We start from the raw sequence: 16,538 nt of genomic DNA on the forward strand, positions 1-16,538 counted from the left end.
TGGAAGCTGTGTTTGAATGCGCTGAAGCTTAGAGATTTGGTTTAAGCAGGAAGACCAAATAAAAGGCTATTACAACAGTCAAGTCTGGATTTTACCAAAGCATGGATAAGTGTCTCAGTCGACTTTTCATCAAGATATTTGCGAATTTGTCTAATTTTTCTGATAGCGTTTGAAGCAGAGCGGCAGATATTATTTACATGAGGCACCAATGTGAGTTTATCATCAAAATAACACTCATATCTTTAACAGAGGGAACAGGGAGATAAACTAGAATCACTAATCTTAACGGAAGTTACAGGGGTGACATTACAGAACCCTGACGAAACATGCATCAGTTCGGTTTTGTTGTCGTTGTGAATTAGTCTGTTGTTTACTCACCAGGTTTTTTTTTTCGTTTATGCATGATTCAAGTTGCTCAATAGTCTGATCCTTTTGATCAATACTCATGGACACATAAACTTGTGTATCGTCTGCATAAATCATCCCTTGCAGACTGTGAAATGTGAGAATGTTTTCAATGGGGAGGTGTAATATGTGAAAACAGGTAGTCCTAGCACTGATGCAGTGGAACTCCATATTTAAGATAGCGGGGTCAAGAATGTGTATCGTTAATGGTAACAGTCTGCGAGCGGTTTGTGAAATAAGTATCCAATCATATAAATTACAAAATATTGTGCTTCTTAAAACATCGTCATGGTTACGTCACATCAATATGCATTTACATTTTGCAAATACATATTTACCTTATTCACGCCACTCTCCAACAACAATTTGCATTCATCACCCAAACAGGCAACTTGTGGATAATTCATGCATGGTTTCAATAGTTTACCAGAGTTCTTTCTATTATAATGCTTTCACAATAGTTTCACATCAGTGTACGAAAGTTTAAAACTACAATATTATTACCGACTCAGGCTGTACTTACGGTACGACCTCTTAGGGGATTTCCCAAATCACAGACCACTCTGGATAATGACCTCTGTTCTATGCAAATTATTGCCAAATCCTGTTAGAAAATATATATATATATATATGAATGCAGTGTATACGTGAATGTTCTTTCAGTATTGCATGTGCAGCTTTAGCCAATCTTAGCAGCAATTATTTGTATATACTGCTTGTATATTTATACACAAGACATACTTTGGAAGTGAATTTCAATTATGCAAAGGCTACTGTCTGAGGCAATTGGTGGATTGTATGCAAGTGCCAAGTGTACAAGTGTACATGTGTTTCGCATTCTTTACTCTCTTTGATTTATTTCATAGAAAGGAGGATGCCAATCATAATATGTTATCCACGTGCAAAATACTATTTCTTTGGCCAGTTGCCATGTTATTGGTTTATTTGGGTATCTGATACAGTTGGGGTTGCATAGCCGATTGCTACCCATCTCAGGAAAACAAGTTAGTAAGTGCTAATTGTTGTGGTATTTAATTAATCAACTATTTCTTTGTTATTCATCAACTGGCTAAGCCTATCTATACCTGATATCATGGGTAATAATATTGCTACAGTTAACTCATCTACTGAGGACGATTAGTGAAATAAAATGAATTGAGCTGTATTTATGCACGTTTGTTTCAATATACATGATACTGTAAAGGCCTATTAATAGGCGCTATAACATATCCGATGCGTCCTACAGTAGCGTGAATGGTACAGATAGGAAGGAGAGCACGAGAATATCGTTTTCATTGTTTTGTATATAAATATTTTGTATACAAATATATTCAGTTCTTCATTGAAATGCAGGCATTATCAATTAAATGATTGTAACTTTTGGCTTGACAAATATAGTAATTTATTCCACTTTTTATAGTTCAGTTCTTATTTTTTCAATAATTGAATAGATATATTCATACTTATTTTGAAGGATGGGGATTTTCCAGCACTACAGCATATCAACATCTTTTTACCGAAAATGTATCCGTACATGCTACAAAGTCATGTCATGTGCATAGTTTAGTGATCGTTACGAATATCGGTAAATTAAACCTACAGATTTGAACAGATTTGGCAACGTACCAATCTCCCTTACTTTTCATTGTCTGCCTCCACCTGCAATTAGCATGCTTTTTACAGGCTTGTTATTTCCGGCAAGTTGCACGCGCGCGGCGGTAAGAACAAAAGAACCCCCAGCCTAAAAAAAGTAAAAGAAGTTCCTCTTATTGCTTTAACATAAAAAAAAAACGTCTATGTGAGTAAGCTATACTGTTTTGCGCTAGTGTTATTGGTTGAAAATTATGATCCTGCATATAGCAAGCACAACAAAATAAATGCCAAATTTCGCAATTGAAGATACAGTGTATATTTTTGAAGTAAATGGGTGAGATATATGTACTATAAGACGCAGAATATTGTACATCTTTGTGGACAAATGTCCTTTAGTGAACAGTCCTCTCTAAGATTCAAACCATCATTATTATTATCCTTGTCCCCCTGTATAGCATAGTAAATTAGATGAAGGTAAAATATGTAGGTGTGTAATTGTTTGTGTAATCAATGTTGAGTTGAAATAAAACAAATGCACCTCTGGTTCGCTGTGCTGAAGTATGGAAAGAGGAGAAAACGAAAAGATGAACAAGTAATCGCAATTCTAGAATAACAGCCTCTCACCCAAGGAAATCACACACATTTTTCTACTCCCTTTAGGGATGTGATTTGTTTAACTTCCGATTTGGTGTGGCAAACTTACCGATTTTATGACAGTTTGTGCCGATAGCATCAGATGTGTTTCTACGTGTAATTTGGACTCGTATGCTTCATCTCCGGAATTCTCCACAGTCACTGTTAACTTAAGCTGTGATGTATCTCCCATGTAAAGCACAGACTTATCACTTCAGTCGTTTATATGAAGTATAAAAAAGAAGAAAGTTAGCTTTTCGTCGGGGAGTTGAAATCGCTTCCATGTTGACGAGAAAGAGTCTGTGCATAGGCAAAAAATTGTCATATACTAATACTCCCTACCTCCCCCCCCCCCCCCCCACCACGCACCTCCCTTTCTTCTTTCTTCTTTCTAATTGTTCAGGTGGACCATTAGAAAGCTCTTTTACATGCATGCTCTTGTTGTGTATGCAGTCCCATTCATATTATGCTGCAGAAAATCGCGAGGTTATAGGAAGGAGAAGGGGTAGTCAAGTAATCTAATTATTCTTACAAATTCATCATTTACAGTTGAGTAATATATACTGTAGGCCTATTGCTGTGTAAACATTTAACACCCATTAACCTTTAAGACAGCTGAGGAATTTACATCCGTGCATGGAAAATGTCAAAAATATCTTGGCAACCAATTTAACCCTTCCCTGACTCAATTCTCTATACAAACCTTTCAACTGTCAGGGTTATGTTTGGAAAACATGTCTTTGCCAAGGAACAGGCTATCCGAATCTTGAAGAATATAAAGTAAGAAAAGAAACTTTATATCAACAATCAAGAAAAACATAGAAATCGAAACAAAACTGAAGGAAAACTAACCGGTGTTATAGAGTTCAAGGATGGCTGCGGGCTAAGGATTAATTTTGATTTGATGTAAAACCCCTAAAAAATCCATGTTGCTATCGTCCAGATTACAGCTTTGTACTCCTTTTTGTTTTCTGAGAAACGAACCCTTGTACATCCCAAAAAAAATCATAAATATAAGCGACTGGACTACTGAGTTATACACACAGACCATTAGTCCAACACGTCAAAAACAGAACAACACAAAACTCAAATGAGAAAAACAAGACTGTCACATTGGCCTATTTGTTCCTCGCAAAGTCGGTTTTACAATCGAGAATTAGATGGATGTTGTATTTATGTGAACACGTCTGTCCAAAAGCCCCCTTCCTTTAAATAAAGCCAGGGTGATGAATCACCCTCCCCATCCGCACTAGCCGGCAGAATTTTACAAAATAATTATAGGGTCATTACATAAAAAATAAAACATATATGGGCAGTACAACCCAAACAGTCGAAAATTTGTCAACAAATATAACACAAATTTGAATCTAGGCACCCTTTATTTACCAAATTTTCTCAAAAGCGAGGGGCCCCATCTCCTTTGACCCCTTCCCTGTACGACACAACATCTCCCTTCACCCTCAGTACAAAAATAGTGCATGGTTGCGCCCCTGCTGCTCAAACTTAAAGGAAGTGACAAAACCAGAGGGAATTGGAGGAAAACACAGTCAAGAAACATCATCAAGTATTAAGCTCATATTGGGAAGGAAAATGGCATTGTGGAATCTCAGAGCAGTCTCACTCCACATAGCCTATATTACTGTTGTATACCTGTTTTTTTAATGTTCGAGTCTCTCCATCCACCACAGGAGCTATTTCACCCAGAGGAAGGTCGATCTCTGTATCAGGACTAGCCACGACTTGAACCACGATAGGATCTACTTTATCGATAATTTGATCCTTAAAAGAGAAGAAAATCGTCGAAAGTAAAAATAAAATAATGGGGTCACAGGACGACACATATTGCCCCAGCCAAATTCTCATATGTGGTCCCCATGGTTGGGTTTACCTGGCTAATCGAGCTCTGGGTTGCCCAATGCTTGGTGGGTTCCTCGTGGTTCTAAAATCTGTATACCCATTCCCAATTTCGAAATAACCGTACACAATTCTTATCTGAAGTAATTACTTTTGACGTCACCGTCTACTACACAACCCGAGTGCCGAGGGAATGTCTAGTATCTCGAACAACACGACATACATATTACAGACGACTCAATCTTTATAATACTTTCTACATTCTCTTTTTATTCAACCCTTCACCCTGAAACCAGTGCCATCATTAGCCCATGTTAATTAATTAAAATCTTCAATATTTTAGGTTCAGCATTTTAAATCCCCTCTCCATTACAAACTATAAAATTATTTGAAATAAATACAAAAGGAAGCACATGTGGCTGAATCATTTCATATTTAGATTTGATCAAGTCTTCGGTATTACGTGTGAAGAAATAAAATATCTGTGATATATCCCAAATGAAGTTACATTTTTCTTACCTGTTTGTTGACTTTGTTCATAACAGTGATCTTTATTACGTAGACAATGATGGCTGACGCTGTATCTCATTTAATATGTTTCATGAAACTTCGACTGCGCATGCACGTAGGACCTATAGCAGCACTTTGTATATACGCGTGGCGTATGAAAGAAAAGGACTGAATTTGGGTTCAAGTTTTACTATAAGTACTGTGAATCTGCGATCCATATAAAAGGATATGAGTGACCTTTAAAACTTACCTTTAAAACTGCAGTAAGAGTTATTGAGAATTCCACATCCTTTGAGATATTTCGGTCTGCTAAGTTAATCATTCTCGTGTAGTTACCCTCATAATAAAATTCAGCTCTGTGTTTCACTTTTTCTGAATCTACCGTAATCTCCAAAGAGAAGTCTGTACAAAATATTGAAAGAAGAAAGAAAATCCGCTATTTCATCGAGCTGTAACATGATGAGGACTAATATTTCAATTGTTAGATATATAACATATTTATTGTGTTAGAATATCATATCCTAGCCAGTCTTTTAAAGTAAAGACCACCAGTTCTTGATCCCAAAATATGCTACTAGTGGAATGATGGCCACTGATGACAATATTGTACAAAGCATTTTGCTTTCACTGTGACAGAATTGTCCTTCAGTTTCAGTTAACACTCTTGAATTGTCTGCAATTCCGAATCAGAAACAGAAAGTTCAAAGAAGTAAACTTTCTTAAGCTTTATTACCAGTACTAATGACTTCTCTGTGTTCAGGATAAGTATGCATGGTGTGTGGTTTAACATATATGCATAGTTGTAATGTAGGTCACGTCAGGCGCTGTTTACTTCATGAAATTATGATTGATATTGTAGTACGGTAAACTTTAGGTGAAAACTGTTCTTTTACACAATTCATTATGTATAGGCCTACTGTATTATAGCAAGCAGAAATGCATCCAAGATAACTGTGTTCATTATGACGTCACACCACCTTTAATAGTACATGTGCTTTGGTGAACATTTAGTACTCACTGTGTGTAGCTGGAGTCCCTTTTCCTTCATATGTCATCTTAATTGTCACTTTAAACCTGAAAAAACACGTGATGAAATGATGAAAATAATAATTGATGAAAATAATGTATCATGTTTTGAAGTCGATGTAACTAGATCGGAACCACTTAAGCCTAGTATAATCACCCATTTACATTTTAATTTGAATGGTATAGTGTAACCCACAAAACTTTTGTTTTAAGCCATCCATGCCTTGCAAATAAAACGAGATTTTACAAAAAGGGAGTTGTAACACCTCCCTGAAGATAAAATTAAAATGCCATTTGTCCGACATATAGTCATAATCTTTTGACAAGACTTGTAATATTTTATTTAACATTGACTGGCTGATAATGAGTTCTACTATTTTTTCTTTGTCTTTAATATGAACACAAACGACCATAACCGGTCTACTTACCCACTTACAGTCTTGTTTTCAATATTTATATTAGCATTTTTCAAATCCGCCTCCTCTGGGTCAAAGGTTATTTGAAGCAAAGGACGTATGATCGGCCTCGTACTACAAAACAGGAAACGATGATATATTTGGCATGTACGCAGTGTATAGGTATAACCAGGGAGTTGTTAAGGAACATAACAACTCCCTGGTATAACGTTATGTTATTAGTAGGCCTATATATGTTACAGATGAGCGGCGAGCGAAGTTTGAATTAGAAGATGCCCAAATATACATCTCTCAGATCAATCGTGTCCTATAAGAACTATAATACTGTATCAAGGCTAAGACTGTTTTTCTCGTGGGAGATTAGAACAGAAAAAAATCAAACACAATAGTAACATGTCACACCCACACCACAATGTGCGAACAATTCAAACATTCGACCGCACACTGAGCACTACTACAGTGCGACACCGTTCACGCGTCCCCTGAGATCATCCCACAGAGTACAGCCACAGTTAATCAGCGCATTAAACATGATCAACAACATTATCCTTGCAGATTAACGCAATTGGGCGGAGAGGGGGAATCCAAATGTAAATGCATCGACACAACGTAATGAATTTCTAGCCCAATTCAATTTCATTTCAATCAATCAATTGTAACAATCATTACAAAAGAGATATTATTAAGAAGTAATAGTGAGAACATCAACACTGACAATAAACAATATGAGAACAGACCTGTATTAAATCAAAAAATATAGAGCGTACAGTGGAAAGATAATTGAATGATCAAGGAGCCAACTACCCCTCCCCGCCCACCCAATCCCACCCACCAAATCCCACCCACCCCACTGTGTAACTATACGATCTGTACGAAACCTGCAGGCTACAGTGAATTGTTGAAAAATTAGATAAAACGGAAACAAGGAATACATCCTTCAATCGCAGGACCAATTATTTATACTATACATTCGTAATGTTCGTTTCCAATTACCAGTCCCTGATGAGATCATGAACTTGCAAGGCACTCTATACTATATTCATATACATACATACATAAATATATGCCTAATGAACCTACCGTATTCTACATAAAAGTAAACTTATCATATATTTTGTACTTACCGAACGACTAGCACTTTATCGGATGTGTAATCCCCAACTATTAAGTCTGAAAATATTTGATAAAATACCACAAAAATTGTACAGTAATTGTAAATTTGTGATTCCTTCAATCATTTAGCCATATTTATAGCAATATACAGACCGAAAAGTCCTCAAGTTGCAATCCAAAGATTTTCTTGAAAGTTATAATGTTTTAAGGCAACTTAGTATAGTGAACCGAAGAAAAGCAACTCTTGATACATTGATCAGTCTGTCTCACAAAAAGAGAGTCCTTGAAAGGAATTCATGAAAACGTTATAAGGATGCAATTGCCACACATCGAAAGTTATACTTGAGAGCAAAAGATACGAAGTCGACAGAAGCTACGATTAGCTTCTACAATCATTGGCAGACATAATTGAAAAATGATTTGGGAAATAATTGAAAAGTGTATAATTTTGGAATGAAAAAAAATTAAGATAAACAAGAAACATTTTAGCACTTACATTAATGATAATTTTATGAGTATGCTAAAATATTGATATATAGACACTTTCCCGCTCCCATATATATACACTTCTATCCTCCTCTTTTTTGTCCCCCTCTTCCTCTACCAACTCGCCAAAAGAGAGATTTATTCTTGCCATATATATCCCTCACTTGGACTACACGTTGTACTCGAAGAAGCTAAATAATAGTACAACTTTACCTGGGTATGTGTTGTTATCAGCATCCCTGCCCCCTCTTATGAAATATCCAAAACTTTTGAAAGATATACCAAAGTCTTTTGGACGGAGAACCTGAAAAAAAAGAATTCTTAATCAAAGTATAATTTTAAAGGTACATGATTATAGGGTATTGCACCCAGTTGGGACAATTGTCAGTACGAGCAGAATGAATATCATGTTTCTATCAGATCAAGTTTAGGAACTGTTTGTACTGTCAATACCAGTGCTTTGAGAGCATGATATTGGAGTACAGTTTAGAGAGGTATTAGCATTAGGAAATTGTCCCAACTGGCTGGGTATTGATTTGGAGGAATGGATAGTCATAAGGATTGCGTTCAGTTAGTGTAGAAGAAGTGACTGATTTGAGCATCTTAAACAATGTTATAATACTTTTAATATTTCTCGAGAAAAATATAAAATTGATGAAAATATATGTTCCCATGACAGCTATTTTGGTGTTGTATTAAGACATATAGGCTAAGAAGAGATCGTGACGTCAATATGCAAATTCAGTTCTATGAAGTAAAGATTTTCGTTATTGAAAAATGATTTGTTTTAATTGAGGATGGCAGGGGCTTAGGGAAAGACAATATAGGAAACTACAAAGAAGAAACGAACTGAAGAATACTGCTTTAATCTTACCTGTGTTGCAAGTGTGTTCAGTTTGTCACCCCTCCTACCGTGGTAAATAAAGACCGCACCATCGTCATCATAGGGAGCCCCCACCGCTACATCTGTCGAATGAATAAAACTATGTCAGATGATTAATTCATTCGACAGTTTGATCGAACCTTTCCAGTTTAGGATAAGACCGACATTGGCCTCATTTGAGGTGAATTGAAATAAAAAACAAGTTAATTATTCGCTAAGTATAATAGGCTACTTCTGAATTTTGTTTTATGAAGAGGTGAAAGGGTAATATGAACTTAATTTACGATAGCAATCGCTACAGGATGTTAATTATTGCAGGTTAATAATAAGGACTAATTTCAAACAGAAATTAACCGTCAACTTGCCGTTTACTCCATCGTCGTTGATATCTCCTATAGCGGTAACCGATAAACCGAATCGACCGTTCGTAACCTTACCGTTTATCACGGTTTTAGTGTCTGATGGCAGTTCTCTCTGAAAAGAGATTGCACAGATATCGTTATGAATCCAAAACTGAATAGTTTTGATAATTACGTACGATATTGCTTCCATGTCTGCTTTACAACCGCATTTCTCCATCTAGTAACTAAAAACCATTACATTCAGTCAGCTTTACATCATACCCACATTCTAAAATTCCTGCATGTATTTCATGTCGTACGACAGTGACAGTAGCCAAGCATGACGGCGGGGTGGCTTGAGAGGCGAGATTGGGTGGTCAGGCGGGGCTACAGCGTCTTAGCACTGGGTCAATTCGGGGCACAGGAAGAATGGAAAAGGGGATCTACAGGTAAGGAGAGTATATTATTTTCCATATTATTTCATTCTTATAGGAAAAACTGAATAGTGCAAAAAGAGACAAAGTGACAAACCTTAGTTCAAAGGCCCGACCCGGTTTTCGATGCATTTGATAGAAGTTAAACGTCTCGTTAAATATGATCTACTGGCGTTCACTGAGTTCAAGGGCGGCGGAAGCACTTTTAATCTGGGGGGGCACCGACATCAAAGGGCACTTTGCAGAAATTCGATTGGACTGATACAGCCTTATATTTAGTACCCTTTATAACTCTTATTGTATTATCTTATTTACGTATACACATCACTCCATCAACGCCCCCCCCCCGTGCACCCTCAAGGAAAATACGCATACTAGCACTGCAATATCCAATGTGCAAATTGGGAAACAAGGAACAAGTTTTCTTTTGAGACAAAATGAGGTGAAATCATGCTAGTTGCTAATGTAGGAATCTTCCGAATTAGAGTTTATTTCTTGATAATATATTAGCAAATTTTTTCCATTCGAAATTGCTTTGAGTTTGACCCACAGAAATTAATTAAAAGTCAGGGGCGTAGCCAGGATTTGCAAAGATGTATGCATGACTATCTGAGCGGAGCGCCACCATCGGTTGGTGCGGAGCGTACAAGAAAAATTTTGGTTTTACAAACCCCTCAGATGGCCGGAAACGGCCCTTCCCAAGTGTTCATTCTGGTTCCCTGGCCTCTTGCTAACTTGAGACACCTCAATTTTTATGTAGAAAAAGGGCACATTTTTAACCTGAGGAAAAGTGGGGGGCACGTGCCCCCTGTGCCCCCCGGTTCCGCCGCCCTTGACTGAGTTACACAACGATTAACAGTGAAGCGACAAACAAGTCGATTCATTATTGCACAACGTGAAACTTCGGTTATTCTAGATCGGTTACTCTTAATCAAGATATGGTCCTTTCGGAAACAATGACTGAATTCTTCAAATCCAGCATTGTTTAGAGGGACATAAATAGCTAATTACCGCTTTATTCTGGTAGAAAACATGTATTTGCCCCACGTTGATTTTATTTTGTGCCTTGTTCCAAAATGAGGGCGCCCCAACAACAATGTCATCGAATCTGTTGGGGGAGGCAAAATGAACTTTCGGTTGAAAACATATTGAATGTTACCTTATCAATGCCTAATCAATTTATATTGAACAAATTTATATTAATATAATAACTGTACATAATAAGGTGGGTGGATGAACAGTTGTAACGTCAATACGTTTCAGAGAAGCGTAATGATTGTCTTAAACGATTTCATGCAAATAAAGCCCTCCCCACCCCCCCCCCCTAATAAAACACACCCTCCACACCCAATGTACAATGTTTAATCTACTGTTGATCTCTGAACAATGCTTCCCATTCTACCGGCTTGGATCGCCTCGAACTCCTTAACTTTTACCAGCATAAATGTAAATGTTCATTTCCTGTTTAGTGATATATCCTTATTTATATAATACTTATTTTGAAATCATAACTTAGTTATATATTATGTATTTACCCATCGTCATTGAAGTCTGCAACGGCTAGACTGTATCCAAAATAGCTGCCGAGCTCTTCACCAATAAGAGACCCAATTTGTTTGAGGTAAACTCTTCCTTTATTGTATATAAACACCTTCAGAAAAGAAGTAAAAATGACTAATTCTTTGAGTCGCCATAGCCATCGTTATCGTTTTCGTCATCGGCAGTGACGTTGTCATTGTCATTACCATTACCATCGTCTTCGTCATGCCATCGTCATCATCGTCATCGAAATATTCACCGCCATCGTCATCTCCTTATCATCGTCATTGTCATCGTCGTTGTCATCGTCGTCGTTATATAAGCAATGCCATCGTCATTGCGGTTTTCGTTGTCATGGATGGTGAAAACAACCTTCCACAAATTGTGAGGGTCGTGAAAAATGTATTTCCTTTATGAAGCTTGCTGAATTCCAGTCCAACGACTCTTTCATGCTTTCTGAGCATCGATTTTTGAGGGGTGCACGCATTGAGCCTAGGGGTTTTTCATAAAGGAAGCAGCTGAGTCGTGGGCTTAACACTTTGTGGACCGATGGTATTAAGGGTTTATTGGACTTAGCTGTGTTCGTCATCTCGAATGGGGTGTATTGGACTTGTTCCGTTTTGCTTTTTTCTTTTGATTCGCTACCGACTTGCCTGGACAGGAAGTAGGAGAGTGGAGGGGTTTTATTCCCACTCCACACCTCCCCTGGATGCAATTATTCCCTTTGCTTTTGTCGGGTATTAGCAAACTACGTAGTCACGTGTATCCATTCATAGTATACGGACTAAAGATTATAGTCTGTTAAAATGTTATATACTTAATGCTTAATAATAGGTAATGGTAAAAGAATAATACAGAGACAGAAGCAGAATAACAAGACTTCTTCTCAAACTACAATGATGAAGAAATTTACTCTGATCTGTTCAGTCCCAATACTGATACACTTATTCATTATAACCAGTGATTATATGTATTGTACTTGTGCATAATACACAATTTAAAGGTTAGAGGCTATGTTGCTATAGTATCCTAACGGATGGTAGTATATAACTTATTTATAATATTAGTTATATTACCATGCCGAAAAGAGAAGCAGCTCTCGGACTACCGGTGACGTAACTTAGGCCGTGACCCGGACCCGTGAAACGACCATAACCCACTGCATATCCTACACGAAGAATAAAAGTAACATAATAATGAATTATTTTAAGGCAGTTATAGATATTGAAAAATACGAAAATCCAAACTGATTTGAATCAATTACTGATATTCTCTAAACCCAGCAGCCTTGCATGGGGACTTAAATCACGTGACTATGACATTCAATATCACGAATCTATTGACAAAACGTACACTTCACATGATCTTAAACGAAAGAAGAAAACGTAAAATATTGTTGGTTATAAACGTGCAGGAACGGTATCACTATAATAACAGATTTATTTCTAATTACATCGACAATTTTCTCTTACTTTGACAGATTGTAAAGTTCCCCTATAACATTTACTTTCAGTACTGTTATACCTCTTGTCAGTTTGGAAAGGAATTTCGATAGAAATTGGCTCATACATCCGGAAATCCCTTCCCAAGCTTCATCAATTTCCAAAAGGTTCGACTGATGGTTAACATCAATTCGTCCAATAATCAACACTAAAGACATGAACAAATGTAAATACATCACAGAAACCAGTTTCAAAAACCAGATACATATGTGAATAATGCGCCATAAACAGAAAAGTCTCGACATGACCAGGTAGTACTTGTCGTCTGATTATCAACCTAGTACTTAGATACAGCCATGAGCCATGTCAATGTAATTTAAATAATTGAAGATGAAAAATCGTATAACCTTCATCTTACCTTGTAAACTGCCGTCAAAATCCCCCTCTCGTTCTGTTGCGTTTATAGTTTTAGACTGGGTTTGAACAAAGATATTTCCTGTAAGAATGAAACACATTTTTGTTTCTCTTTCTGCCGCCACATTGTAGCCTGGGATAAGGGGGAGGGGTAAAATGAGAACCCATATGTTGGGTTCCTATACCCGTGGAGGCTTAGAAAGAATGAAGGGGTGGTGGGTGTTAGGGCGTTCATGCTATTAATTATCTCGTAAAATTGTGCATGTTTGCTGTTGCATGACACTTTGCTTGCTTACCTTGATGTCCATATGATCCCGGTGTTCCGAGAATAAATTTACCCTCCTATATAGAGAAGGAAAATATGTTGAAATGCATTCGTTTAATTTGATAACGAGGTGTTATCGAAGTACATCGGGAGTGAATAAAACAGTCTTATATGTTTTAAATATCTCATCAGGATTTTTGTTCCTTTTATACTGTTAATGGATCGATGTTTTTGAGATACCATGAATGCAATAATGCTTAACTGTGTAAAAAAACCAGGAGCTGTAATTGGCTGTTAATTGAAACGAGAGCAAATAACTTGTAAAAGTCGGATGCAGGGTTGAAGGGGGGGGGGGGGGTAATACGTCTTTAGTGACTTCACATTCTAGTAATAATTCCTTCGCTAAATAATAAACAATATTCTAATAAAGAACTTATAAAGCTCATCTTCTTTATAATCTCACAAGCACTTTCTTTGCCCATGCGCAAAGCGGCTTTAGGACATGAAAAATTTTGATTTCAAGGGAAGCTCCACTGTTTACACTTGGCAACTGAGAAAAAGTAGATGAACTGAAAGTTTAAATACCGATGTTAAATCGCCATCCATACCAGCTTGACAACCGGTTCCCACGCTAAAAGGAGAATACGCTGAAAATCAAAATTATGAAAGAAAAGTAAGCAGCATCCATTATCTATATCGTTTATTATTATTAATAAAAACGGGGGGGGGAGAGTGAGGTGATTTGTAAATTTGATAGACCATTTGCAAGGTAGACCATTTGAATGAATATTGTTCAATATTGTTTCAAAAGTGGCAAAACATAGCACAATTTGCCTGTAAGCACCCTCCATTTTACCACTTCTCGGAACTTCTCTTCTGATCCCTTCTCAGAACAACATAATAACGTCTCAGCCCCCACCCCCCTCAGTACAAAATCATGGTGTTTGTACCATTCTCTGATTGCTGTGTTAATTTTTGGATTTATGTTAATATTATTTCATCTACAATACGATTTCCAAGCCAAAATGTCAGCTTCAACTAATACAAAATACAGAATTCTATTGTATAGCTTACTGTCGGTAGTTTTCGCTGGACATACTATTGTATTTTTCTTTTTTCCAAAATTTTCGCTCGAAAAGAAACATTTTCCACAAATTGCGATGTAAGAGGGTAGTATTGCTTTGTAGAACGGGGCACAACTCTGTGTGCAAACAGGAGAAATAAAATATAATGGTGGATAAAAATACATAAAAAACAATTATCACATGTGCACTCTGCTGTCGTGTACGTGTTTATGCCGATACAACTCTGTCCTAAACGTATACTGTTTTCAAATCTTGTTTACAGCGGGGTTTGATTACGACAGCATGCATGGTGAGAATTAGCCCGTCTGCAGCTCAGTATATGTACTGCAAGCATGCATATGTAGATGATGACTTTTTTAACAGAACTTTAATTAGCCTATTATTTGCACAAAAAAGGGGTAAATTCCTCTAGAAAAGAAGTAATCTCATTATTTATTTTTAATGTCAATGTAGCCTATATGTTACGTGTGTTTGTTTAGGCCGTGTGTAGGTTTATTTTGTAGGTTGTCTGGTTGACCCTTGATACGTCACACTTACACTACCCGTCTATCTAAGATTTTTTTTTTTTGGAAATATGATTCTAACCGACTGGTATACTATTGAAAACGTTAGGCTATAATATACGGCATTTATAAAATATCTTGTTTATGTATTCGTTACACACAAAAGGTTTACCATAGTCTATTATCAAACCACTGAGTGTTGTCTAAGCGTTTGTGATCATAAAATAAGGTTAAACTCTCTATACGAATCACAAATTTAACTTAAATGGACGATTTGGTAAACAAAAAAGTGGTAGAAATGTTAATATGGCCACAAATTTTCAAATGTATAGACAACACATGCACTCTTCGGACTTACTGCAACATTTACTGCAATATTTGTTTATGATTTTACTCTGGATAAAATATCAAAAATTTGTTACCATGACGACACCATTGAGTCCGGCACTTCTCACCGTGGCTCCCAACCACTGATGAGATTTATTGCTGTCGCTTCCTTTGGAATTGTCTGGAAAGAGATATTTGTTATAGAACTATTGATCAATCAATCAATTAAATATGCGAGATAGGATGTAATGTTCACTCAGGTTTTATGCGAGAAAGAGATATTTGTTCAATTTTGTTTTGGTAAGGGAAAGTATAGAGAAACTATTTTGTCGGATCATTTGAAGTCAGCTTTGTCGTTTGCTCAATCTCCTCCTCCCTCATATTGAACCTTTTTTCCGGGCGAGCCCTGTCCCAAAGGAGGGGAAGATTTAAGAGCTTTGTCGTTTGCTCAATCTCCACCCCCACATTGAACTTTTTCTGGCGAGCCCTGTCCCAAAGGAGGGGAAGATGGGCAGGGATTGAGGTAAGGGTATATATATGTCATTGCACTGTATGTACGTCTGCTGTTGAATGTTTAAAGAGATATCCTCATGCCATGAAAAGTGCCAGGATGTATTTGCAAAAAGTGGGAGAAGTGGGTGGGGTCAGATAGTAATGGGCCTAATGACGTAACAACATTAATTAACATAGGCCTCATTCATTGAATAAATGTATGATATTTTACTTTTTAATCAGTGACACTTACCAAGGGTAATGTAGGTACATGTCACATTGACATACGGTGGATTTAATGGACATTTGTACACCGCTCCAGACTGGGAAACTCCATTTATTCCATTATCTTGCAAAGGAGCTCCAATAATTAACCTACAAACAATAAGAGAAATAGGAATAATTATTTTTCATTAAAGCTATTATTCGATAAAGTGGCACCACACCGTACATATTACAAAACTAATTGCGAGATTTGTGGATGATTCCCGTCTTTAACTAAATGGTGGCATGATATTTGGGAAACTGACACTAGAAAGATAGGTTATGTATATATTATGTAGGGCTATGTTGTGTTCTGATTTCGACGTGACGTCACTCACCATGTCCCGAGCCGGTGTAGCAGTACAAACTGTCGCAAATATTCCATATTCAGTATAAACTGTCCCAGTCCCACAGGACAGTTTATACTGGATTTACCAGTATGTTCGGTCTCCCCGGACCTATTGTACAAGGCCAGTTGGTACAGACTGTCTCCCCAGACAGTATATGCTATGG

General features: G+C 37.1%; 1 protein-coding gene and 1 long non-coding RNA gene across 2 annotated transcripts in view; one reads left to right on the forward strand and one right to left on the reverse strand.

Moving 5' to 3' along the window:
* Window positions 1-16,538, forward strand: part of LOC139958476 (uncharacterized) — a 324,735-nt gene that overhangs the window by 90,023 nt on the left and 218,174 nt on the right. The gene's annotated exons all lie outside the window — the stretch shown is intronic.
* LOC139958445 (integrin alpha-8-like) overlaps window positions 1-16,538 on the reverse strand; it is a 38,853-nt gene that overhangs the window by 15,373 nt on the left and 6,942 nt on the right. The window contains exons 2-21 of the mRNA XM_071955528.1: window positions 16,015-16,136; window positions 15,365-15,450; window positions 14,429-14,555; window positions 13,940-14,001; window positions 13,386-13,431; window positions 13,094-13,171; window positions 12,310-12,401; window positions 11,230-11,345; window positions 10,706-10,802; window positions 9,285-9,393; window positions 8,911-9,002; window positions 8,250-8,340; window positions 7,562-7,607; window positions 6,450-6,551; window positions 6,014-6,069; window positions 5,246-5,397; window positions 4,282-4,410; window positions 3,335-3,396; window positions 2,702-2,843; window positions 929-1,009 (exon numbers count right to left, since the gene is read on the reverse strand). Of these exons, the coding sequence (XP_071811629.1) occupies window positions 929-1,009; window positions 2,702-2,843; window positions 3,335-3,396; window positions 4,282-4,410; window positions 5,246-5,397; window positions 6,014-6,069; window positions 6,450-6,551; window positions 7,562-7,607; window positions 8,250-8,340; window positions 8,911-9,002; window positions 9,285-9,393; window positions 10,706-10,802; window positions 11,230-11,345; window positions 12,310-12,401; window positions 13,094-13,171; window positions 13,386-13,431; window positions 13,940-14,001; window positions 14,429-14,555; window positions 15,365-15,450; window positions 16,015-16,136 (1,888 nt within the window). The remainder of the gene's footprint in view (window positions 1-928; window positions 1,010-2,701; window positions 2,844-3,334; window positions 3,397-4,281; window positions 4,411-5,245; window positions 5,398-6,013; window positions 6,070-6,449; window positions 6,552-7,561; window positions 7,608-8,249; window positions 8,341-8,910; window positions 9,003-9,284; window positions 9,394-10,705; window positions 10,803-11,229; window positions 11,346-12,309; window positions 12,402-13,093; window positions 13,172-13,385; window positions 13,432-13,939; window positions 14,002-14,428; window positions 14,556-15,364; window positions 15,451-16,014; window positions 16,137-16,538) is intronic.

This window comes from Apostichopus japonicus, chromosome 18, assembly GCF_037975245.1.
Source record: "Apostichopus japonicus isolate 1M-3 chromosome 18, ASM3797524v1, whole genome shotgun sequence".
Classification (NCBI taxonomy): domain Eukaryota; kingdom Metazoa; phylum Echinodermata; class Holothuroidea; order Aspidochirotida; family Stichopodidae; genus Apostichopus; species Apostichopus japonicus.